The sequence below is a fragment of the Pagrus pagrus genome, assembly GCF_965226575.1.
Source record: "Pagrus pagrus genome assembly, chromosome: 7".
In the NCBI taxonomy this organism is placed as follows: Eukaryota; Metazoa; Chordata; class Actinopteri; order Spariformes; family Sparidae; genus Pagrus; species Pagrus pagrus.
Window position 1 is genome coordinate 7,320,843 of NC_140191.1, and position 25,142 is coordinate 7,345,984.

At 40.3% G+C, this 25,142-nt stretch overlaps 1 protein-coding gene and 1 long non-coding RNA gene across 4 annotated transcripts; one reads left to right on the forward strand and one right to left on the reverse strand.

Annotated features, from left to right (window-relative positions):
• Positions 1-446: 446 nt before the first annotated feature.
• LOC311259855 lies at positions 447-2,868 on the reverse strand. Of its 3 annotated transcripts, XR_014622948.1 has the most exons (4): positions 2,736-2,868; positions 1,467-1,567; positions 1,067-1,321; positions 447-746 (listed from the first exon to the last, which is right to left on the reverse strand). It is a non-coding gene; the product is annotated as an uncharacterized lncRNA (long non-coding RNA). The 3 variants fall into 3 exon arrangements; XR_014622949.1 differs by lacking the exon at positions 2,736-2,868 and having other exon boundaries at positions 1,471-1,899; XR_014622950.1 differs by lacking the exon at positions 2,736-2,868 and having other exon boundaries at positions 1,467-1,899.
• LOC311259854 (beta-1,4-galactosyltransferase 3) lies at positions 2,749-24,894 on the forward strand. The gene is made up of 7 exons (XM_084357214.1): positions 2,749-2,890; positions 13,381-14,800; positions 18,508-18,743; positions 19,789-19,976; positions 20,347-20,469; positions 20,749-20,853; positions 21,086-24,894. Exons 2-7 carry the CDS (start codon positions 14,536-14,538, stop codon positions 21,369-21,371), a joined length of 1,203 nt encoding a protein of 400 aa, XP_084213340.1. The 5' UTR covers positions 2,749-2,890; positions 13,381-14,535; the 3' UTR covers positions 21,372-24,894.
• Positions 24,895-25,142: the final 248 nt, after the last annotated feature.

A 25,142-nucleotide genomic window follows, 5' to 3' on the forward strand; every position in this document is an offset into this window, starting at 1 on the left:
AAAATTAACCTCAGGGAGTGTGTAGATTAGGACAAAATTTTCATTTTTGGGTGAACTTTAGACGATGACAAGTACGTCTACTTAGGTTTTTGTAAATTGTGATGGACAAATTTGAATTATTTTCTGACATTTTCTGGACTAAATGAATAATTAAGAAAGTAATTAAAGTAATTGTTAGTGGCAACCCTGGCAATGACTTCTGTTGATGCAACAATTAGCTAAACTACAGTCTTACATTGCCTAGCCTTTATCAACATTACTTTTGCACTGGTCAGTAGTGATGCCCTTTTCCTGCAGCAACATGTTCTTTTGAGAGATGTTGCCAAAGCAGCTGCTCAGACACTGTTCCCCAGCAATATAGATGGGAAAGTTGCCCTAACCTGTTGACCATTTGTCAAAATGAACGTGGACATAAAAGTGTTATCTATTGGATAAAAGGTCAGGCACATGCTCAACACATTTGTAATAAGACAGATTTAGTAACAACTATGAGACAAAAACTTGAGGCTGTTTGCAGTTAGAGGCAGCAGCCATACATCACATAAATATAATCTTTTGTGGACATACTCCTGCCAGTGTTTGGATCTTGGAGTGGATAGAGTCGACTCAAGTGGATGCCAGTTGTGGGCCGGCCGTGCTGGTCGGTCCTTAATTGCAGTCTTTCATGCCGCTCAGTGGCCCTCTGCCTCTCCTCTCTGAAGTCTGTCCATGAGTCGAAGCAGTGCAGCCTCAGGTTGTAGCTCTCCCTTCAGGCCACAAGTGGGGGGAAGATCACTCATTATAGCATCCAAGCTGCAGTATAAGAAAAACAAATACACAACTCAAGCTACACAGCAAACATGACCTTTGTCCGCCTGTGTTTTGGATTTACACGGAGAGACTGAGGAACAAAGTCCTTTGGGGAATGACTCAGACTCAAGTACATTTAATTGAAGTAAAATAAGTAGAGAAAGTAAAAAAAATGACTAATCTGATTAGAAGTTTCCATGTAATCTGCAAGCACAGCCCAGACTTTGGTCCATGAAAGCTTGGGAACCCCCCTGAACATGACAGCAGTGGTACCTACTTGTGCTTCACTTGCTCTCCGGTGGGAAGCCTGTAAGTGACCTGGTCAAAATAGTATGGACAGAGCTGCAGGCTTGCCGATACTGGCCATTGGGACATCTTGGCAAAGATTTTATTCAGCCAGTGGTTTCGCCCAAAGTCCTGTCCAAGGAAGAGTCTACACCACAAAGCTGACACCAAAGCATCCAGGCTGGTTTGAGCTGCTGAGGGCCTGAGAGGAAACAGCTTGTACAGGGGTGGTAGGACGGCCATTTTGCTAACCGTCCCCATCAGAAACCCACAATAAAGTTACTTTGTATTGATGAGATGTAATCAAACATGTATTTCTGCCTTATTAATCAGAACTAACATTTATATATGAGTATTGACAAGTCAGTTCATCAAATGTAAAGCATAGTTACCTACCTTGACTGTGACATGTAATCTCCTGTGAAATGTGAATGTTTTGTTTTCATTTCATTTTTGTCCGGTTCCAGAACATGTGGTTTAATTCAAACAACGACTGAGGACAACAACATCAGGTTGATCAGGATGAATTCATGAAAAATGCACCAATAATTTAACTAAAAAGTAACCTGCAAGACAGAAGTTTCAGAGACCTACAAGTTAAACCTGTGGAGTATTGGTAAACAGTTGTTTTTTTTACATTTTTGGAGAGATTAAAAGTTTGATATTCTGTTTGACACAGCTACTAAAGACCTGCCTGGTGTGGTCTTATTTTTAATCTCATGGGTTTTTCCTGGTGAAAACTGATCATGTTTTTGGCCTTCAATAATTCACGGGTCATATCAGGTCTTCAGACAAACTATGTCCTCATTTTCACCACTTTTTAAGAAGGGATAGAGTTCAAGTCTGAAACAGCTAATTTTTTTTAATAGCCTTACCGTAAGCATTAAATAAATTATACCTTTCACTGCAGTGACTATATTTCTTATTACTCTTAGTTGTTTCTTCAATTCAGTTTTCATCTTTAAAGGTGCGCTACGTAGAAATGTTAATCAGAAGAGAACAATCTTGATGACGAAACAAACTACATAAGCAAACTCTTCTACTTCGTGACTAAATAAACAATCTGATCTTAAAGGACAACACAGTTGCTGTTTCACTTTGTTTATATTTGGCGGACCCTGCCACCTTTCCAGGTTCAGTGCTCGGGGGACATTTTTTTTTCTCCCTTGAGAACAGCTTGTTTATTCAGTTATGGATTATTACCTCATTGTTTTTCTTCTCCAAAACTACATAGTGGTCTTTAAAGCTTAAAAAGCTCAATTTTTTATAGCCTTACCTTTAACATTAAGTAAGTTACTGCTTATCTTTTACTGTAATGACTTTATTTTTATTACTCTTAGTTGTTTCAACAATTCAGTTTTCCTCTTAAATGTGTTGGTTGTGTATTTATAACCTCTGCGAAGCATTTCCGTGAATTGTTTATTGAAAAATACACACAAGATAAAAATCTAAACATAATGTTGCCTTAAATACGGGAGTTACACTGTTAATTAAATAGCACCACTGCCCCTATATAGTTGTTGTCACGTGTAACAGCCACAAAACACAACCGCGATCATTTTTGTTGCGTAGAAAAACGGAATCGGGGCTTTTTCATAGGTTCGTAATGTCATTTGGGTTTTCCAGTCGAGGGGAGGGGAGAAGTGCTGTGCGACACTCACTCTGCTCAGCCGTTGTGGAGACTAGCGCACACCGCCGCGTCCACACAGCATCAACTTCAAAACACATCGGAAACCTGGAGGAGGGAGGGTGTTGTTGGGCACATCGACGGCTAACAGCTGCCTAACAAGCCGAAGGGACACAGGCAGCCTCTCGGGTAAGAACGAAACATTAAAAAAAATACACTGCTAACCGACACCGAGACCAGCACCGTGTGCGTGGCTGCTAGCTAGCTAGCCACCTAACTAACGTCAGTTGACCCGCAGCGGCTAGCTCAGCTCAGCTCTGCTCAGCTCAGCTTAACTCGACTCGGCTCGGTTCGTCTTCCCCGTCACAGCTGGCCACAGAGTCGGCTGAACTCTTCCTCTGAAGAGTTTACGGGAGTGTGGACTCAAGACGTGCGGCGGATTATCTCTCGCTTTGGGCGTAAATGTTCAGTCACACAACAGTTGAGAGAGAGTTAACGGCGGCGTTAGCTCCGATTTTAAAAAAAGTAGGAGCCGTGTCGGTAACGTCACAGGAACACTGCGACGAATCGCGTCGATAAACGGTTAAAACGCCGATTTGCTAACACCGTGACAGAAACAAGCGAAGAGAAAAGTTTAGTCACGTTTTAAGTGCGCCTCGTTAACTAGTTTGCTGATCAATTTAACGTAGCATTAGCCACACAGGGAGCTAATGTCGGTGCCGTGACTCCCCAAATGCTTGCACAACTTTTTAGAAACTTGAAAGTCAGCTCTCCTCCCAGGGCAGCGAGCTGCTTTGTCGCTGCCGAAAGCACAAGGGCGACACTCGGAAGGAGTTTCTAACAAGTTTAAGGACAACTGGAGCTGGCAGCACTTTGGTTTATTAATAGCCAACTGCTGATAAGGGAGCTTGAGTTAGCGTGGTGACTGTTCGGTGTTGAAACATGCTCTTTGATTCCGGTGTTTCACGCCACTTTCTCGCTTGAGTCACTCGACTTCCAGGCTGGCGAAGCAGGTTTCGTCGCCTATATCCTCATGTTTACCCTCCTCAGCAGAACAAAAGGCTCTGCATGGCGGCCCCCTCCCCCCCCACCACCACCACCTCTCAGCTGTCAGATTGATTGAGTCCATACTTGAGGAATGAGAGAGGCAATGCAGGAGACAGACAGAGAGACTACTCTTTTACTGTCCTCGAGAAGATGGATCAATCGTTTAAAGGTGCATTATGTAGTTTTGGGGGGAATTTCCAGCGAAGACGAGTATTTTCCATACACACTTTCTACCTCTGCATTGAGTGGTTTATTTAAAAAAAAAAGGCTTGTTTGTGGTGCATCGAATAAAAATTGATACGGTAAACAAATTCTAGTTAATAAATCTTTTCTTGACAGACCGTAGCATCGACACCAAATTATGTGACAATCCTCAACGGTCAGATTCAAAATACTGTCACATTATTGATGTATAATAATTCTCCTCAGTACATCCTCAGCACTCGGCCCTTCATAATATATTTTATTTCAACACTGTTTTGTAGATTGATAAATAAATGCATCTTAGACGCTGATGTTGAGACTAGGGATGCAAATCTCAAGCAATGTATATAATTGATAGTTGTCGACTTTAACCGTCAAGTATCTGTGAAATCATTAATACTTCATACATATGTTGGACTGTTTTCCATTAGAAAACTGACATGTTCAATACAAAATCTAGTATTAGGAGTTTAAAAAACAGATAAAGACAACACCAAGTCACTTGAACATTAATCTACATAACACAAAATAGTGCCTTAATTTTAATTGTAGATATTCTGTCTGTCGCTGTTCAAGAACTGGCCCAGCAAAATATTATTACATATTGAGGCTACTTAATGGCTAATATGTTGATACATTTGAAAAGCAAGTCTTTGCAATTGCTAACAAGATCCTTTTTGACGTTTTGATTTGTGTTAATCAGTTACATTCTTAACAGCGATTAATTGATTAATAAAATGAACAAAATGAACATCCCTAATTCTGACCCTGACTTTAAAATAACATGATATTTGATTTAATAAGCCTGATCTCAAGCTTAAAAATATCAGTGTTAGATGTTGGTGGAAAGTGCCAGACACTCGTTTGAGTTTTTACAGCTTTTGTTCTTCGTTATCTCTCTGCATTAGATAAACTGTTGGCAATCACTTCAGGCTGTCTCAGTTCTTTACAGTTTTATTTTGTTTAAATAGACGACCTGACGTGTCAACTCTCTTCTTTCTTGTTTAACTTGTTGCTCCAGTTTTGTTGTGGGTTTACCGGTCCCATGGGGGTAACCTCATCTCCATGGTTGTTGGTGCTAAGTTTGCAACTCACTGTCCCTGGTGTGTTGGTTATAGCCGGAGGTTAATGGCACACTATGGAAACGGCTTGAGCAACTAGAGGCAGACAGATGAGAAGAAAAAATGGGAGGAAGGAGGGGATGATGTGTTTTTTTCCCCCCTCTCCTCAGCAGTCTGTCCCAGCAGAGTCGTACTCGAGGGAACAGCCATAGAGACGTGTACCAGCTGCACCCACGATGAATGGCAAGGGCTCAGGATGGGTTGCCATGGCAAGGACGCTGGCACGCGTTGTTATGCAGACACCTCTTTTCTCAGGGCATGTTTGCACATTATTTCATTGCCCGGTCTTGCATGGTTGGTGCTTGAGAGAAAAGGCCAGCTTGTGTATACAGAATCTGAATAATGGTTTTAGCTTAAATCTGTTGTTTTTTTTTAGGACTGATGGTGGTTTGTGTAAAGAATATCTGGCCGACGTCGTGGCAGCCTAGAGAAGAAAAATCTTTCTGTTGTGTAAGAGCTGTTTGCGGTCTGTTGGCCACATCTGTCCAGATCACTTTCACTCTTATGTGCAGTATTAAACAGTATTAGAACCTGATGAAACATTCCTGTTAATTAGCTGACACTCGCACTGTAAATTGTAGACCAGTTGTCCAGTTGTGAAATACAGCTAACCTCCTGCAGCCACAAAATAGCCCAATCAGTGGTCCTTGAACATCCACTATATAAGGAATTTATCTCTGTAGTAAGTCTGAATTTCTAAGCCTGGATTCAGATTTTAAGAATGAGGAAATGACAATGCAGTGATTAATTCCTGTTAAGACCACACAGCTGTGTAAAGGGAGCCGCAATGGAAACAGCTTATTGTTGAATGACCTTTTTCCCATTTGTGTACATGTCTAATGAGGTAGTTATTATATCAACAACTCCAAATCAGATCAATCAAGTTGTTGTTGTTGGGAGCCTGACACGACACTGACTGCAGATCTGAACGGTTGCCAGGAAAAAAGTGCAGCGAGGACAAGGTTAAATCTCTAGGGGAAATATACTAATGCTTTCATACCAGACTTTCTGCCAAGGTTCTGCTCTGAAGCTAATGGATGCCAGGCATGATTCTGAAGGCACCTGTGTTCAAATCATGTCAGGTCAAAGTGAACCAGTGCACCAGTGCTACTTAGCACGGATAGTTTTTTTTATATCAGTAATGGAAATAGAAGTTACCCTAGGTATACCGAGATTGCTTTTTTTAAATAAGTGCTAGAGATTAGTGCTTTGTTGTATAAAAAAATATATGTAGGGGGTTTTTCATAGATCAGTCAACCGATTATTCACCTGATTTTTCATCTGTAAAATGCTAAAACTGCCTGTGCATTACAATTTCCTAGTGCCCAAAGTGACATCTTCAAACTGATTCTTTTGTCCAACCAACTGTCAAAAACCAAAAAGACTTAATATCATAAATGACAAAGAAAAGCAGTAAAGCCTGATGTGTTTAAAATGTTTCAAAGTTGTTATCAATAGTTCAAACTAATTATCTTTTGATTGATTAATCAACTAATTGTCACTTAAACACTATTATTTATGATATATTCCATTTCTGCCAATATTATATTTAGCTTCTGTCCCTAAATCCTACACACTGTCACTTTGTTTTATTACTTTGTGCATATTCTTTTATATTCATCTTCAAAAAATCACATTCATCTCCTCCCTGCTAACATTGAATCAACCAGTGTCCCAACAAGGTGTGAATCGAAGTTTCTCCACATGAAAGACTCAACTTGCCTGTGAAGTAAAGTTACCCAGCCTGTTCAGCCTAGCACTGGGCGTTTGCTGAATGGCTGATAACACATTTTATAAACCGACTCGGACAGCCTACAGTGAGGTCATATTTAGCCCTGCCTGTGAATCATTACATGTGTTGATGGTTTATTGAGATCTTAAGAAGTTAGAGGTTATGTGAGGGCAAGGTGCCACTATCTATCTGTGTTTTACAAGAGCTTCCCACTTATCTGACTTTGACACATTTAGTAACACATTGGTCCTTTTCAGAGTAAATAGGGGGAGACTACCACACCTTCACAAACACTGATAAATCTATGTGCTGTGGGCAGGACTTGAAATGGATCAAGCTTTCATACTAACACTTCATAACTAGTGAAAATTAGCAGCTAAACAGGCAGTTTTCTTTCTATAAAATGATTCCTTAGGTCTTCACAGGCTGTGTCCAGGGGCCTCATTACAGAAATGTGTCCTTACTGCTGTTCCTATCTTAAATTTCAAAGATAGTAAAAACCATATCTAGCTATTATAGAAGTACTTTCTTAACTTGTGGCTGTGTCCTATCCTATCTCAGACCTTGTGTCTTAACATAACTTGCGTAGGAAATCCTATCTAGAACTGTAAACTCAGTTCTTCAATCAGCACTCGTTGTGTCTTGACCGTCATCGTCCCTATATCTTTGTTGAGGATGTACACAAGACTGCCTGTTTCCTTGACAATGTCGGTCTCACTTGACTTGTAGCTGGCTGGCTAGCCTGCTGTAGTTGGCAAGAGAAAACGCACATTCAATGGGTATCTGTATTCATATGAATACTGTTTTAATGTGAAATATTAATGCATACCCATTCACAAGTGGTCAGGGAATTTAAAGCTAACGGATGACGTCAGTGTTTTGATGTGTTCCATTTACCTCGGAAGTTGGAAGTTTGAGCTAGAAATTGCATCATACCTGATTTGACTTCGTGCTAGTACAAAAAGTCAGAAAACCAGTTGCAGCCAGATTAGCTTTTGTAAACCAACTAGGAAATTCTGACTTCCCCATTGAAATGGTATGCACCATTAGCTTCTCCAATAGACTGATGATGGCTCCTTCAACAGGCTAGGATCAGTGTTGGCTTCTCCAACAGGCTAATATCAGTGTAAGCTTAGCCTCTCAGACAGGCTTACTTTTTTGTTAGCCACTCGGACAGGCTTACTTTATTGTTAGCCTCTTGGACTGGCTTACTTTATTGTTAGCCTCTTGGACAGGCTAACTGCACTGGAAGCCTCTCAATCAGGCTAACTACAGTGTTAGCTTCTCCAGCAGTTACGGTTTCTATCATAATATTTAGGTGTTCCTGCTGTTCCCCATTTTCATTGCATATAGGAAATGTTTCAGTTAGGACGGTTCTGCAGTAGCTAAGTTCAGAGATAAGAATGGACTTTATTCCTAAATGCAGTCTTAGGAAACATGCTTCTAAATATCAAAAATCTTAAGTCATCCTAAACTGAGTTAAGATACGATTTCAGATATTTCACAAATTTAATTGTAATTAGGCCCCAGGCCTCTGACATATAACAATTGTTTTATAATTGTAACATGAAAATTCAGTCTGGTGAAGCTTCAATTCTGACCATTTCCACCTCTGCTCTTCCTGTACTCTTTCAGCAGCCACAGTTCTGGGCATTACTCCATTTGAGCAGAGCATATAGATTTCCGTTTCATTCATTAATCTCATTTTACTGTCTTAATTCCTTTTCCTCCGGTAGCAGATGCATATTAATGAAATCAGTTGCAGTTGAGTCTGAGCCCAGTTTTCGGTATATGCAACCAGATATGAGATAAATCATATAACATAGGAGTGGTGTTGAAATGTGAATAAGAATTTTGTTGGCTGTTTTTGCTCGACTACATTTTAAATCAACATACCTACACTTAATATCCAATAGCACGTCAACAGATGTTCTGCAATTGTTGCAATTTATTTTGAAAGGGCACCTGGTTTTCTGTTATGCAATCGTCTTCCTGTTAAGAGACCGAGAGACTGCACACTTAAGTTACACTCCCATTGACGGCCGTCTTAGAAGTCTGTTAGATTTGTATAAATGTTGTGTCCTGCTACTTTGACTCGTTTTCCATTGTCGGATGTATAATACAGTCTTATACTGTGTCCCTGAATAAAGTTTTAAGTGAATCTTTGTGCAAAAGCAAGTGGGATATGATAGACTTCCTACCAATAGTCGTAGGGGTTTAGCAGATGTAACAGGAAGGTCACATATTTAAGACTGCAGAGTACTCTCTCATCCTCGATAGACCGTCCTGGCACATATAGAACTGATGACACACTCGGGCAGATGTGAAAGCTTCATCCTGTAATGCAGAGCCTTGCTATGTGCTTCAGTGCAGTTAAGAGGTTGTGGCCCTTACCAGACTGTCAGACTAGAGTCTAGGTTTTGTGGTAAGTTTTTCTATCGTATGTGGTTTTTCTACTTTCTTGGTAAAATATGCAGAACACAAGTGTTGAGCATTACCTTTCTTTTCAGTACTTACTTACATACATAATGGCCTGTTTTTGCTTTACACGTTGCCTCCCAGGACTCAGGAATCAATAGCCAATACGTATTAGCTATTGTTTACCTTTCCTGCAGTAACTCTTGGCAGAAATGCTGCTTTGAAGGCAGTTGCAGCCAATTCTACATAGTAAAATCATACTCAAGTGGGGATGGGCCACATCTGTGCTTTGTACTTTGGTCATTTGATGTGAACCAGCTGTGCCCGACATTTTCTTGTTCAGATAGCTACAGACTGTAAAATAACCCATGGCTGGTAGTAAATGATTGTTGTGTGTCTATTTTATTCATACCTTCCTGGCATTTCACAAGGATATGCAGTATATGATGGTTTTGTGAGTGTGTGTAGGTAAAACAATACATCGGCTTCTTGGATAAGTCCTGATGGTTTTAAAAACTAATGGCCCATAAAAAAATGAATAGAAAGGAAGTAAATGATAAATAATTGATCACAAATAAGGAAATAATTAAATCTATGGAAGAAGGATTTTTGACACAGCCCAAGTCTGTTTGGTGTTGAAATGTAATGCTTTGTACTACTGATCAATTCTAGTCCAGGGACTGGGCTGCGTTAGTTGGAGAGGGGAAAGAAGAAAAGTGACTCAGGTGTTCAATAGAGATTATGTATGAATGTCTGTTTAGGTAAATCTCTTCTGCGGTGACCCCCACCGTGATTTAGCCTGGCTCGTTTGTTTCCATCCAGGGCTGTTATGGATGTCAATAGGCTGTGCATGGGTTCTATGCTGTCCCTTTAGGATTAGTAAGCCATCGTCGCTAGATGATGATCTAAATATATACTCCCATCTCCTTTTATTTTCTTGTCTAACCCCCATGCTAGCCCTCGTGGCTCCTCTTGCATTCATTCATGTGTGTGCAAGCATGCATGTGGACATACCATATATATGTAATATTAATGCCCCATGGGCAGAAAAGAAAATGTCCCATTTGTCGGCTGTTATGTGCCATCACTGTTTCAAGTGCACATTGCACAGTGAGGTAAAAAAAAAAAAAAAAATTATACCGAGACCAGAAAAGGCTCCCTTTTTTGTGTGTTAAATGAATGATATGTCATGCCAAACCTGCCTCTTTTTAAATTCTAAATGTAGGAAGGAAGGATTTCCGTGCTGCAGAGACAATGAAGTCAAAAGAACATAGTGTAACCAGACTGTTGGCTGCTCTCCCTCTCCCCCTCCAGCTCCTCTCGGTTTGCTTTGTCCTTTGCTCTCTGTGGTTCACTCCTCATCCTCAGCCTTTTAGCTACCATAGAAAGATTCGTCTAAATCTAGTCACCGGGTCTCTTTTATATGCGTGTTAAGTCAGTGCCTGAGCTCTGTTGAAGAAGGTGCCTGCTGCCAAGTTCTCTCACTTTATAAGCCAACCCGAGCACAATATGGCCCTCAGGCACTACAGCAAACCAGACTTATCATTTCTCCCCTTTGTAAAGACATTTGTATATCTCATTACAGATGAATTTGATGCTGGAATATGAGAGAATGGGAAAGGGGTGTCATAAGTTTTAATTCAGTCCCTTCGGGGTATCCTAATGCATGATGCTTAGTCATCTAGCAGCTCAAACTTGCCCACCATGTCGATCTTATCAGCTACGTTTTGTCCCTGAAAACCTGAGAGGTTTAATCATATTATATCACCCTAGTGAGCCTGAAAAGACCATGTTACATGACCAGGTAGTGAGTCTTAGTCATTACTTAAAAAAAGATGGCTGTTTTCCAGGTCATCTGTTGTTGTGCTCTGGATCACATCTCTGAGTGGTGGAGTTGAATTTCTCCGCTGTGGGATTAACCAGAGTCTTTATGGCATGATCTTTTATAAATCATATCCATAATCTAAGGGGTTATTATAGGGCCAGGCAATGTGAGAGGGGTCAATCCCCCATCTGCTCACAGTTCCACATGCAGATGAAAAATCATCTGCAGCGGCAAGCAGAGGCTTTCCTCTCCTTTTTGATCCACACATCCCCTCAGAGAAAAAGCTTTATTATCCTTGAACTGAAAATCCTTGCAGTCAGCTGTCAAAGCAAAAGGCAGATAATACATCAACACTTCAGTTCAGCGAGCATGCATTTGTCAGATGTCATCAGTATATCTGTGTAGTTGATCAAGTAGTCTTTGTGTTTCACAATTAAAGGGAGGTTTTCGTTTTTTGTCAGTTATGATGAAAACATTGAAGGTTTCCTTACATCTTCTCTGAGGAAACGGAAACAGAAATGTGATAACACTGCAACACTCAGACTGTCACACAGTACAATTATTGCCGTTTGATCGTTTATGAAACTGCATTGCATTGCAGAGCTAATTCCTTAAGCACTAGATGTTAACATAATATGAAATCCTGCAAAACAGGTAGTTTAATTTGAATTATCAAAATGTATAATTGTAACGAATCACTTGTGTGATTAATCTGTATTTTTTTCTGTTCATCTTTGCCTTCCCTTTTTCTTAATTCACCTCTCTGTCCCTTTACAAAAAAACATATACAATCCCGATTACAAAAAAGTTGGGACACTGTAAAACTGTTGTCTGTAAACAGTTTTACAGTGTCCCAACAGGTTTAACTCGCCCATCCTGGATTGTGAACGACTGAGGTTTTTGAGGACGCCCATTTTATACCCAATCATGATACTCTCACCGGTTACGAACAAACCTGTTTACCTGTGAAAAGTTCCAAACGGGTTTTTGAGCATTCAACAACTTTCCCAGTTTTTTGTTGCTCCTGTCCCAACTTAATTGAAATGTGTTGCTGGTGTCGAATTCAGAATGGGCGTATATTTACACAGAGTTAGGTAAAACAGATAAAATACAATGTCTTCTTACTTTTTTAAAATTGTCTCTTTGTTAAAAAAGCATTAGCAAATTATCACATTCGGTTTTAATTATGTTTCACACAACATTCCAACTACTATCAGGTCTGTACACGCAGCTTGTGACTGACTGTGTATATATTATATGTGTATAAATATATATATATTATATATTATATATGTGATGTGATGATATGTGTATGATATGATATGTGTGTGTATGTATATATGTATGTATATATATATATATATATATATATATATATATATATATATATACACACACACAGATAGATAGATAGATAGATAGATAGATAGATAAAAAGAGAGAGAGAGACATATTATGCTTGGGCTAATCTGTGGTTTGTAAAAGCTATTTCAAAAAAATTCTGAAATATGATGAAAGCTCTTTTTCTATATATATATATTAGTTTTTTTAAAGGGATGGGAACTCTCACTGCTTTCAGGCCAGAGAGGCCTTTAACACTTTTACATTTCTTAGTTAAATTCATGTGTATCAGGAAACATTGCATTGCGGTTCTGTATGGTACACTTTTTATTCGGTGCAGCAAACTTAAGCAAATCTTGACCTTTTTTAAGGAAGGAAACCAAAGCTGTAAAAATCAGTGATGGTGGGTGAGAGGGTGGCAGCTGCTCTACTTGTTTTAAACAGTCTTTTCTATCTGTCTCTCTGTCTCTCAACCAGTCTCGTAGCATTCAGTGGGATTAGGATTAGCAATCTGTGGCTATCTACTTTAACAAGTACTAATTGATTTGCGACTCAGGATGTGTTGGATACTGCAGCAGACAGCACCAGAGCAGGGCTAGGGGTTATGCAAGGTCGGCAAACACAACATTGCAGCACACTACTGCAACAAGGCCGCTGAGTTTGTTGGCTCTAGAACTAGGAAGTTTCATCCACGCGGCGGTGCACGGCTTCCCGTCTGCCATCCGCTGTGGGCAGCAGGCCTGTCTTTTGGGAGGCATCTGCACTGGAGCCCACGCTGGGCCTGATTAGTCAAGGCTATCCAACTGTGCTGTGAGTCTCCATGTAAACAAACACAATCCATTTGTTGAGCCTGTACAGCACACAATTAGTCATTGTTTGTATGGGAAAGACATTCTGCTGTAAGCACAAAATCGCTGATGTCAACAGTTTGAACCAAAGGGTGTCAGTCAATGTAACCGTCCCTCCTCCTCTTCTTTGTTTTGTCTTTCAGAGCCGTGCTGGAGTGATTGGTCCAGTTTCTGTCCATCCTCTGAACCCAGTGGCTATCAGCCCAGTGAGCTGCGTGAGGTGTCTCTTAGCTGTGGATTGCATCATTATGAGACAATAGCAATGGGAATCAAAACTCTCCCTCCTCCTCCTCTTCCTCCATCTCCTCCTCCAGTTCTTTTTCTCTCAGCCTGACTCTCCATTCAAACCCTCCCCCCTAACAAATACACTGTCGCCCACACACGCATGAAACCCTCTGACCACTCCTTCCACGCTGGTCATGGTCCACTCCCCCTGTCTCTCCAGACAGTCAGGCAGTGAGCTGATGGGAGCAGTGTAATCCTCTGTAAAGTATAGGGCCTATACGGCTGCATATGCTCCCTTTTGTTATGGCGGCTGTTATTGTTGCAGAGGCCTCCCTCAGGAGAGAACATGAGGGAGAACAGAAGGCAGCATAAAGCTCACAAAGGGAGGAAGAGAGAGCGAGAGAGTGACTGAGAGACACTGACGCTGCCATTTATTTGACCGGATGAGAATGAGCTTCACGGGGCAACGGATGGAATTCAATGGGGGTGAAACCACATGATGTGGGACTGGCATTACCACCCCACGCCAATCACAAATTGGACCAACAGTCAACTTTGGAGATATTTGCCACATAGTGACCTGCTGCAAGGAATGCAGTGAAATAGAGAAAAGTAAACAAGACTTTTTTTTTTCCTGGTTCAGATTATTTTTGTATTTTTTCTCTTCTTGTTGTTTTTCTTTTTAATTACAACCTACCAAGAGTGCCTTTTAGTGTTGTTTTTGTCTATTTTTATTACTCGTCTTGCTCTATATTCATACTCCATATTGCCACAGATTATTGCATGTATCTTTACAAACAGTAACTTTCATATTCAGTGTGTGTTGCCATATTTTAGAGAAGGTCCATAGTATATTTGACTTTGTGTGTGGGTGTCACCAGCCACAACACCAGCCTCCATCAAATCAAATCCACAGCTGACAATCACCACCTTCCTGAATTTTGTTTCCGCTCGGGAAGAGCTCACATAGCCCCAGCGTTAAATCACTGACAGTCAGACTGCTCCAGACCAACGTGACTTTCTGCACTGCCTCCTCCCGACGTCTGTTGCTTTGACGACGCAGAACCACCGCCATGGTCAGTATCCAGTCCAGATGGCGCTACCTTTTCATGTTTCTGGGCATCCAGCTGGTGGTCATGGCATTACTATCCCGGGAGGGATACCAGAAGAGGGTCTCTTACTTCATCCGCATCTTCCGCAAGCCTGACAGCACAGGCCGTAACCACACAGTAGCTGGCATCAGTGGAGGGGACGTATATGCCAACCTGTCCCACCTATCCAAAGCTCATCACCATGGAGATGAGATGCCCTACTGCCCTAAGACGTCCCCTTTTATACGTGAGTGTTCTTGCATGCTTCTGTGTCATTCCTGATTCTCCTCATAACTGATAAGCAAATTTCAAAGGATTATGAAGCTTTTTGTTCATTTGAATGTGTATGATGTTGATGACTACCGTTCAATAGCCCTGTTGTGCATCAGCTGTTGTATTGAGTCACTCATCGTTTCTGCTGGAAGTGCGGTTTTTTATGGAAATTTTCAGAAATCTCATTTTTGGCACCTGCTGTGTTGTGCTATCAGAACTTGAGAAAATTATGTTTTCACACAGTCATAGGGGCCTTTTTTTCTCCCAAGGTGTTTGGAAGCAGTAACGGTGGCATCTGAGTGCATCACAGTGATACAACCGATATTTCCATTTAGCATAATGAAGATAAGCCATCACTTGTGTAATGAAAGCTGGTGGGTTATCGCACCACTTGGAAAAGAAAACATACAAAATCTGCTGCTGCTTTGTGGTGCTGTTCTGTTGTAGTTTATCTGCCCAATCTGATATACTATATAAAGTATCTAGGCTGCAAAAACATCATGTAGCGATAGAGGGGTATGTAAGCAACTTGAACAAAGTAAAAGAGCCCTCATTGGATATGTTTCCAGTCGATGTACAGTAAATACACTTTGCCACTGATCCACTCAAAAGTTTGAGTTTTTAACAGGTTATGAACCTGTCCTGATTTAATACTGATACCTCTAAATGATGATCTACCTCAGCAAATCAGACAATCAGCAAGAAGATTTCCTTATAGTTATTCTTAATACCAGTCACTGGATCAGATCCCCTGCAAAATTATAAGCCATTACAATAAAGCTACTTTTTGTGGCTGATGTGTCTCACAGCCTGAGGAAAGAAGCTGCTCTGTAGTCTGGTGGTGCAGCAGCAGAACAGCTGGCTTATAACATAACTTTTTACGTTAGCCGCACTATATCTTGCTGTTGGCTTATTATGAAGACATAACAGTATTAGGGAATATTAAAGGTATAATAAAAGGAAAGGAACAACTTTTAATCAGAAGATTTGTATGCCTAAAAAAACTAAACAAACTCTTTTCCTTTTCATGACTAAATGAACGTAATAAACAAACTGACCTTAAAGGACAACACGTGTTTATGTTTGGCAGACCCTGCCACCTTTCTAGCATCAAACAGTGGTCTGGGGACCTTTTATTGTCTTCTGAGAAGATCAGAAGTATATATCATTACCTCATTATAAAATGATATAAAAAAATATAAAAAAAAAATATAAAAAATGTAAATATTAAATATTATGTAAATAACTTCCAACAACTCTCACTGATCAATACATCTGTTAGCTGTAGGATTAAATGTGTATTAACAGCACTAAAACAAAGTTGACTTTTTCACCCTTTTCGTATTACAGTTATCAATCTGGATAAACATAAGTTTCCTCTTTCCTTCACTTGCTTCCAAAACAAATAACGCGCTAGCTGGATCAATTTCTTATACAAGAGGAGTTGGCAGTGCTCATACTGCTTTTGTCCACAGGGGCCAGCAGAATCAACAAAAAAAGGAAAGTTCCTCGTAGCAGCTTTAAGTGACTACATATCTAAAAATAGCTCAAAATCAAGCATGACTATAGCCCCAAAGCACTTGCAGTTGCAGCACTCATTAGCCTTGTTTTAGTATTAGTAGACTGTAGACTGCTTTTAATTATTAACTACTCTACCAAACGGCAGAAAGTGAACTGAAACCTCCTGGAACCTCACTGAAACTGGTTTAACAAGTGGAGCATAACAGCTATCAGACTTCTAGGGGAAGCACCTTCTTTAATAACAGTGTGAGGAAGCTATACTAATCACATTTTTTCAAGACTGAAGTGACACTTTTCAACGCACCTGCATTTGAGTTAGTTGGATGTGTGAATATCTTCTGTGATTAAATTATAAAATGAAAACGGCACACATCACAGGCAGTGTACAAGTAGTAGCTTTGAGGCACGCACATTGTTAACTTAAGCTTAAATCTGCCCTCCAGGTTGTCAAACAATACCACATACATCACTTCTTAGTTTTCTCCATGACAACCGAGCAAACAGGTCAAAGCTTAGGGGTAGTAAGTGGACCTTGTTACATGTCTCCATTTGTCTCTGTCTGCGCCGAGGCTTGTGACTATATGAATATTTCATGTCATGATTATCCTGGCCGAAATTATTGTGATTCAGGGTATTGTGATAATCATCAAAACGTACTTAAAATTCTTAAGATTGCACTTAAACATACTGGAATCACCTTTCCTTACATTTTTTTAAGAAGCAAATGATTATTTAGTGAACATCTTTTTTTAGTGAAATACAGTCGAGCAATGTTGATTATGGAAATCACAAGTCATACAATTTTATATCCTTGCATCTATAGCCACGCCACACTTCTTGTACATTACCTAGGAAATCTGATCGACTTAGTATTTTTTGTTAATGTACACGAGATGCACTGTCAAAGCAGGCTTAGTTTCCTGCTTCCTGGGCTCCGCCCTCTGCACATTTGTTCCCACAATATTGGCAGTAATTTTAAACTCTTTCCTGATAACTGAGCCAAATGGCATTGACCACTACCTGGTATTAAATCAATGGCTAGGTCCCTGAGGTATTATGGAACTTTGGATCAGGTAGCAGAAAATAAACAGAAACCACCTGGAGTTTCACTGAAACAGGTTTGAGGAGAAAGCGACTGTGGCTTGGGAGGTAGATGGGAGGTTAGATGTAGTTCATCCACTAATCAGAAGGTTGGCGGTTTGACCCCCAGCCCCTGCAGTCTACACGCACGAGTGTGCGTATGAATGATTATTGCTCCTGATGAGCAGGTTGGACCATAACCTCTGCCGCCCGTGTATGAATCTGTGTACAAATGAGTGACTGCTGACATGTGTTGTAAAGCGCTTTGAGTGGTCGGTAAGATTAGAAAAGTGCAATATAAATGCGGTACACTAGTCCACAGTCATATTCAAATTATGGGTGGTGCAGGACGTTGGAAGTCTTTCCTCATAACAACAGGTTGCTTGACTGACTGACTGACTGATTATTACTTTATATGTAATATTATATTATTTTATTACCAGTGATTTTTCTCAATGAATAATTTTTGCTTTAAAATGTAACTGAATTGTGAAAAATGTTAGAAAACCCAATGGGGCATCCTCAGATTGTTTTTCTGCAGTCATTCTAATTTAACTGATTATATTAGTAGGAATTATTGTTACATCCTGCTGGGAAGTGTTGAAAAACATGGCAATAATACATTATTCTCGGCCACATTGCTCCTACTTGTTTTCATCATACTTTCATACTTTGTCCAGTATAATTATGACATGAGTATTACATTTTCTTCTATGCCGTCTGAAAAAGGTAAAAGAAATAATTGACAGCTTAGTGTGACAAGTTATGCAATGTAAGCACCAGTGAGGAGGAGCCATGTACAGAAATTATTTACTTTCCCATGTTCAAATATATGTTACTGCTCAAATTTGAACAAGGACCAGGTGTCGGAACTGGTTTTGGTAAATGTATCAACACATTTTAGTTTTACTCTTCCAGTAGGTTCACTTCAGCATGTCACGCTCATGAGCCCATTTTAAACTGCAGTGTATGTCATGCAAATGAAAGGCTCTCGCACTCTAACCAAATTATTTGCCTTCACTCCATCAGACAAATCTTGTTTTCTACTCGTAATGACATCAGACCAATTTGTGCCCACAGGTGGGCCGATCCACGTCAGCTTCCCATCAGGGCTCACTCTAGCAGAGGTTCAAAAGAAAAATCCGCTGGTGGTGCGCGGGGGACGCTACAGGCCGCCCGACTGTGAGGCAAGGCACCGAACGGCCATCATCATTCCCCACAGACACAGAGAACACCACCTGAAGTTCCTCTTGTACTACCTACATCCTTTCCTACAGCGGCAACAGCTTCATTATGGAATTTACGTCATTCACCAGGTGAACCACGCGCAACCAAGTGATTTATTAGCACTAAATGAAGAGTTAAAGGTTTAAAAAGGGATTGAAGTGACATTTTAATTTTGATTTATACAGATTTCAGATTGTTTTTATTGGATATTCTCTGTTATCATGCGTTTTATTTTTGTCTTTATGCACAGTGTGTCCTTCATTTGGTCTTCAGTAGAGTTCATGCTTGATAGAGAGTGCCCTCTAGTGGGCAGTCACTGGATGTGTATGTTTGAGGATGTCAACACTTGAGTGGCTTAAAGGGTTTAACCTCTTTAGCTGCTTGTGACAATTCCTTCATGTTTACTTCTCAGCACTTAATCTGTTACACCTCTTGAGCTGGATTTTTGCACAGTCATGTTGTTGAGTCTCGCTTCTCATGATTTGTCTTGTCCCTTGTAAGAGGATGCCTCAAAATAAGTCTGTGTATATCAATATTTATCGTGAGCAGAGATTTGTTTAAGCCAGCTAAAAATGTATGTGTTCCAGCTTGACCTGTTCGTTTCTAAAATACAGTGATGTTATAATTAATTCTGATAACTGAGGAAAGGTCTGCTGGTTGTTCCATATTAGTTACTGGATTTTCCATCATGCACATCCTCATAATGACAACTCAAAAGTTCTTACTTCATCAAACTTCAAGTTTTTTTCATCTAATTGTAAAGCAAACTTTTGAAATGAAAATTGAAAAAAGAAGAAAAAATGAAATTTGGGGGAGAGATTTTCGTCAGAAGAGTAAGATCCTCATTGACTGATTTAAAAAAAATAAATAAATAAATAAATTTATGCCTAAACAAACTAAATAAACAGACTATTTGTTTTCAAGACTTAATAAACTGAATTAAACATCCATCCTCCCTGATGCGATATTTCAAAATGCCCTTAAAAATACATTGCTGGAAACACAGCCACAGACTCAGTTTTGCTTTAGAGGTGAAAAATTAGTTTCTGTTTAAACACTTGCAGACTCGTGTGTAAGGTCTCATTGTAAACATTCAGCCTGGCTTGACATTAAGTGTCTGTGTTTACTCTGCAGGCTGGAAACTACACTTTTAACAGGGCCAAGCTGATGAATGTGGGTTTCCGTGAGGCCATGAGGGAGGAAGACTGGGACTGTCTCTTCTTCCATGATGTGGACCTCATTCCAGAGGACGATCGCAACACATACGTCTGTGACTCCAATCCAAAGCACGCAGCCATCGCCATGGACAAGTTTGGCTACAAGTATGTCCTTTCTCATCTGCGAGTGTCCTATGAAGAAGAAATGTGCAATGATTAATAGTTGTTTTTGTATTTTTCATGTAAAAAAAAAAGGTCCAAATTCGTTGATTCCAGTTTCTTAAATGTAAATATTTCCTGGTTACTTTACTGCTCTATGACACTAAACTGAATGTCTTTGGGTTTTTGACAAAACAAGACACTCATCCTGGGCTTTTTGCAACACTGATCAACCCGATTGACCAAACAATCTCGTACAGTCCCCATAATTAACAAATTAATTGACAATGAAAATAATGGTTAGTTGCAGCCCTATGAAGGGTTCGCTGCTTGAAATACTTACCTTTTGTTTTTTCTGACTTTTAATCCTCTCCAGGCTTCCATACAAGATGTACTTTGGAGGAGTGTCGGCTCTGACGCCGCTGCACTACCTAAAAATGAACGGCTTTCCCAACAACTACTGGGGCTGGGGTGGCGAGGACGACGATATCGGTGTCAGGTGAGAAAAGTCGAGGCCAGATGCTGTTCAGGACAAATGGGTTCTACTGTGGAAATGATTTTCAGTGGCCTGTCAGACAGTTTCCATGCTATGCTGAATCATGTTTGATCCCTTATATGAGATTGATAATAAAATTCTAACCAAATATCAGAATGAAAATATGAGTATATCAAAATTGGTCATCTCTGTTATGGATTCAAGGTCGCCGTGTTTTGGTTTATGTCCTTTAGAACCACATCAGAATGTGTAAGACTGACATTTGTTTTCCCGTCCTCTCAGAGTGTCTCTGTCGGGGATGTACATCACTCGTCCATCACTGAAGGTCGGCCGCTACAAGATGATAAAACACAAGCTGGACAAAGGCAATGACGTGAACCCAAAGAGGTACAGTAAACACGCTGATGCAGTTGGTTTCATGTGGGAAGTTTGTAGCAGATCTGAATTAAGTTTGCATGCAGAGTCAAAACTGTGACACTTAACTTTAACTTCATTAAAAGAAACGGCAGAAACACAATTCTGTTTTTGTTTTTACAGCTCTAGTTTTCACTGTACAGGTAAAACAAAAAGGTACGTAGCCTTCAATATTCACTGATTTGTCTTTGCTCTCCGTTTGAAGGTTCAACATGCTGGCTAAGACACGTCAGACCTGGAAGATGGATGGGATGAACACAGCTGAATATGAGACAATCTCTCGGCAATACATGCCCCTCTACACCAACATCACTGTCAACATCGGTACTGAGGCAGGTCTACATCCGCCTCCCCCAACACCACCTCCTCCTGCCAAAGGTGCAGACAAACCTGCAGTCAAAGCACCTGCAGAAGTCCCAGCGAAAGGCCCTGCCAAACCCCCAGCCAAACCCCCTGCCAAACTCAAAGAGGGGCACCCAGAGAGCCCCTAAGAGACCACTAATCTTTTTTCACCCTGCCATAACTTCAATGGGTGTGTTCTCTTCTCAGTGGCCTGGAGTTTTTGCTCATTTAAAGCTTTCTCGTCAGTTCGTGGGGGAATTCGTTTGCGTAGAATAAACGTCATACTGCCTGCGGACAGTGCAGTACTCTGGGTGATTTAAAAACACTCGATTTATCAAAATTAAAAACAATGGACCTGAATTTCTCGACCCGGAGGTGACGGCTCTCTGCCTTGATTCCTGTGACATCACTAATTATTCTTCCAAGGGAGCCACAGTGGAGAGTGAAGGGTTAAAGTTGGACTCTATGAGTTTATATATCTACAGCACTGTGGTCGCTGGCTAAACCTTGTGATGCCTTAGATTCGTGTTGTTTCTTTTCTTTCCACTCGTACCTTACATTATTTAGAATATTGAGTTTAATGGAGCAGTAGCTGCGATTTCCAGCAGTCACACTCTGCCACAGGAGTGTCTGACTCATTTTTGTCTCCGCGCCAATGAAAACATGACTGAAGGTGATGGTTTTTGTTTTCACTTGAGTGTGTGAAGCTGCTACAGTACAGATTGAGTACTGCATTACTGCTACTACTATTACTGTTTCTGACATAACAGCACACATATCCTATCTATCTGCAAATATCCGGGATCTTGTGAGGAAGGAGATGCTGGTTTGTATACATCTGGTTTGCGTATCAAAAGATGGACTAAGTCTTTCTAATGATTTCAAAGTTTTGGGTGCTGTACACATCAGATTACCTGTGTGAATGAGAATATTGACAACTTTTCAGTTTGCGCACCGAGGTTACAGTTCCACTGTTTACCTTAGTGCATCACTTCAGCCTTTCCAATTTCAGAATACCCATTATCGTCAACATTTGATTGAATTTTCTTTTCTTGTGTTTTTGTGTATTTGCCTTTAGTAGAGCAGGCCTTGGTGACGGTGATCAGTCCTCTGCCTTCAGAAGAGCTTGTGATTCACATCAAAATGGAGTCTTTATATATATGTTGATTATGTACAGTGTGCTATATAACTCCTGATGTAAATGGGCCCCTCAAGAGTGCTGGCTTGCTCCCTCAGCACTTTGTATGCAGTCAATCTTTATAATGTCTTTTAATTTTTTTAAGCCCATCTCCTGTCTTTAATCGGCACAGATCGTAGAAAGTCACTACTGCAGCGTTGTCAGATTAGCATTAGCTCATCAAGTTACAGTAGCCAAAGTTATCCACATAAACAAACAAGTGAGTTCAGTAGCTTGAGCCAAAAGCAAAACGTGACAAATCTGTGTTCGCTGTAAATGGGCAATGGAAGTTGTGTTGCTGTTGCTGCGAGAGAAAATTGTGGTTTTGCATGTTTTTGTTTCAGTTTAGTTGGAGGACTCTGTTGCCCTTTATCTTTTGAGAAAGCTCACAAAGTCATGTCTAAACGCAAGTTTTCACCCAACACCAACTGTGTGTCATTTGTGAAATTTAAAGGTCCAGTGGCAGATTTAGGGGCAGAAGTTAAATATTCAGAATTATATTTCACCAAAAACTAATAATTGTTGTTTTACCGTGAGAATGAGCCTTTTGTATTTAAACACTGGCTCCAGAGAGGACCTTTCACGTTCTTGGTCTAGCGACCACTGTAAGGGAGGGGAACATGGTGGCTTTTTCGGTTAGTTGCAATCTGTAACCACACCTTAGATGCCACTAAATCCTACATGCTGGACCTTTTAAAGGGCAACTCCACCATTGTCACACCTTAAAGTGTGTTTACAGGTCTTGGGGAGTACTACTACATATATGAAAAAGTAGTCTGATGGCTTTTGTGGCTCCAGAGGAAGCTGCATTCAATCTGATAATTTCCCTCCAGTGATGTCGCTCAGAGGTTAAGCTGCATTGTAAGTAATGTAGGTGGCAGCTTTTGAAAAGCAGTCCACTGATCTAGCATTGCTCTTCTTTAACACTGCTGGACTCATTATGGACGGTTTAAAAATAGGTGCCTACATTACCCACAATGCAACTGCGCCACTGAGTGACATCACTGGAGGCAGTTTGTCAGATTGCATGCAGCTTTCTCTGGAGCCACAAAAGACTTGATACTGCTTTTTTTCCACATATGCAGTAGTACTCACCAAGACCTGTAAACACGCTTTGATGTGTAAAATTGCTGGAGTTGTCCTTTAACTGCAAATCTGAGGTATGTAGAGACATGTTTAGCAAGTTATAGGGCGGCTTGCGAAAGAGGAAACAAGCTGTTTCTTTCTCTTTTATGTTCCCCTGTTTATTCTTTCAATCTTTTTCTTTCAAGCATTCATAAAAACAATTCATCACTTGGTGTAATCACCTTCAGCGACTTCATTATGGACCCGGTTCGCCTGTGATTTGACTAAAAAGCCAGTTCTTTAAGAAGCTATCACATGGAGACATCTGCCATATCCTTACCACTAGTGCCCGTATACTGCATGACGACTGTCCGCCCCCCTCTTCATGTCTCTCCACTATGACAGATTTGATTGTTTACGTGAGAAAACAAAATAAAAAAAACTCCCTTTTATGCAGTGAGTGTGGCTGAACCGACCGGTGAACAAGGCTGAAACCAAAGACGACTGCATGGAAAGCTGTGATGATGGATTGAGAAAAAAGTGTGTGTGTGTGTGTGCGCAGTATACTTCCTATCTCCTCTCTTAATGGACAGACCTATCATTTCCTCCGATCTGTATTTGTAGCTTTGTTCAGTTCTGAGTTCAAAGTAGAAACCGCAGAGGATTTTTTTTATTTTATTCTTTTAAACGCTGTACTGGATCTTTTATCTTCATGTCATTGTGGTATTCGCTGAAGTGAACGAGACGAGCTCCGAGGGTGGTTTTCTGTGATTTTCATAAATAGCTGACTATAAACTGTATTATCATTTTGATGTGAATTCATATCCAACTCCTATGGCCTTAGCAACACAAACAATACTAGTATTTCAGCACTTGGTCTCTAATAGCATCTTTATATAAAGACTAGATATGCATGGCAAAGAACCTGTTAGAAAGTTGGGAATGTACTGAGCACAACATGGAGATGATACATATCGGTGCCCGCCTGGAAAATATGAAGCATGCTGAAGTGTCTATGTTGTGAGCTGGAAACTGTTTTACTGTGACTTGACATGCAAGTTTGCATCTGCTGTGTGGAGTGCTCCTCACCGGTGTGTTAAATTTGAAGATGATGGAAGCATTTTTGAGCAGCAAAATGTGCAAAAGAAGTTTGTATTCCCAAAGTCACAATGTCACAACAGTCTCCACCATTTGCTGTTCAACACTTGACCTGGTGTTTTAGGTTTTTTTATTTTTTTTAAAGCTACTTAGTTTGTTTCTATTCTGTTATGATGTGGATAAGCTCGGCAGCACTAGAAAGCAGTCATCACAGGGTAGTACTGAAGCAACAAAGGGCAATGTGACTCTGTGAGCTATTTCTGCTCTCTTTATGAATCCTGCACAGTTCAGAGTGGCCTTAAATTCATTAATAAACTGATTATTCAAAATAATTGCTGTTTTATTTGCATTATTCAGTCTTTTTTTATTTAATTTTTTTATTTTCCTTGTGGCAATGCCAGTTGAAAACCTGCTGTTTGGCCCTGAGTATCTGTTGATGTTAGGAGTTTACAGATCCAGTCTTAAAGGTCATACTGATAACATTTTAATGTAGACGAATCATTAAAAAAGCAAACGTCTACAAAGCTTGTAGAAAGTAAAAATCTTATTATAATGGTGAATTGATGATCCAAAATGGTTC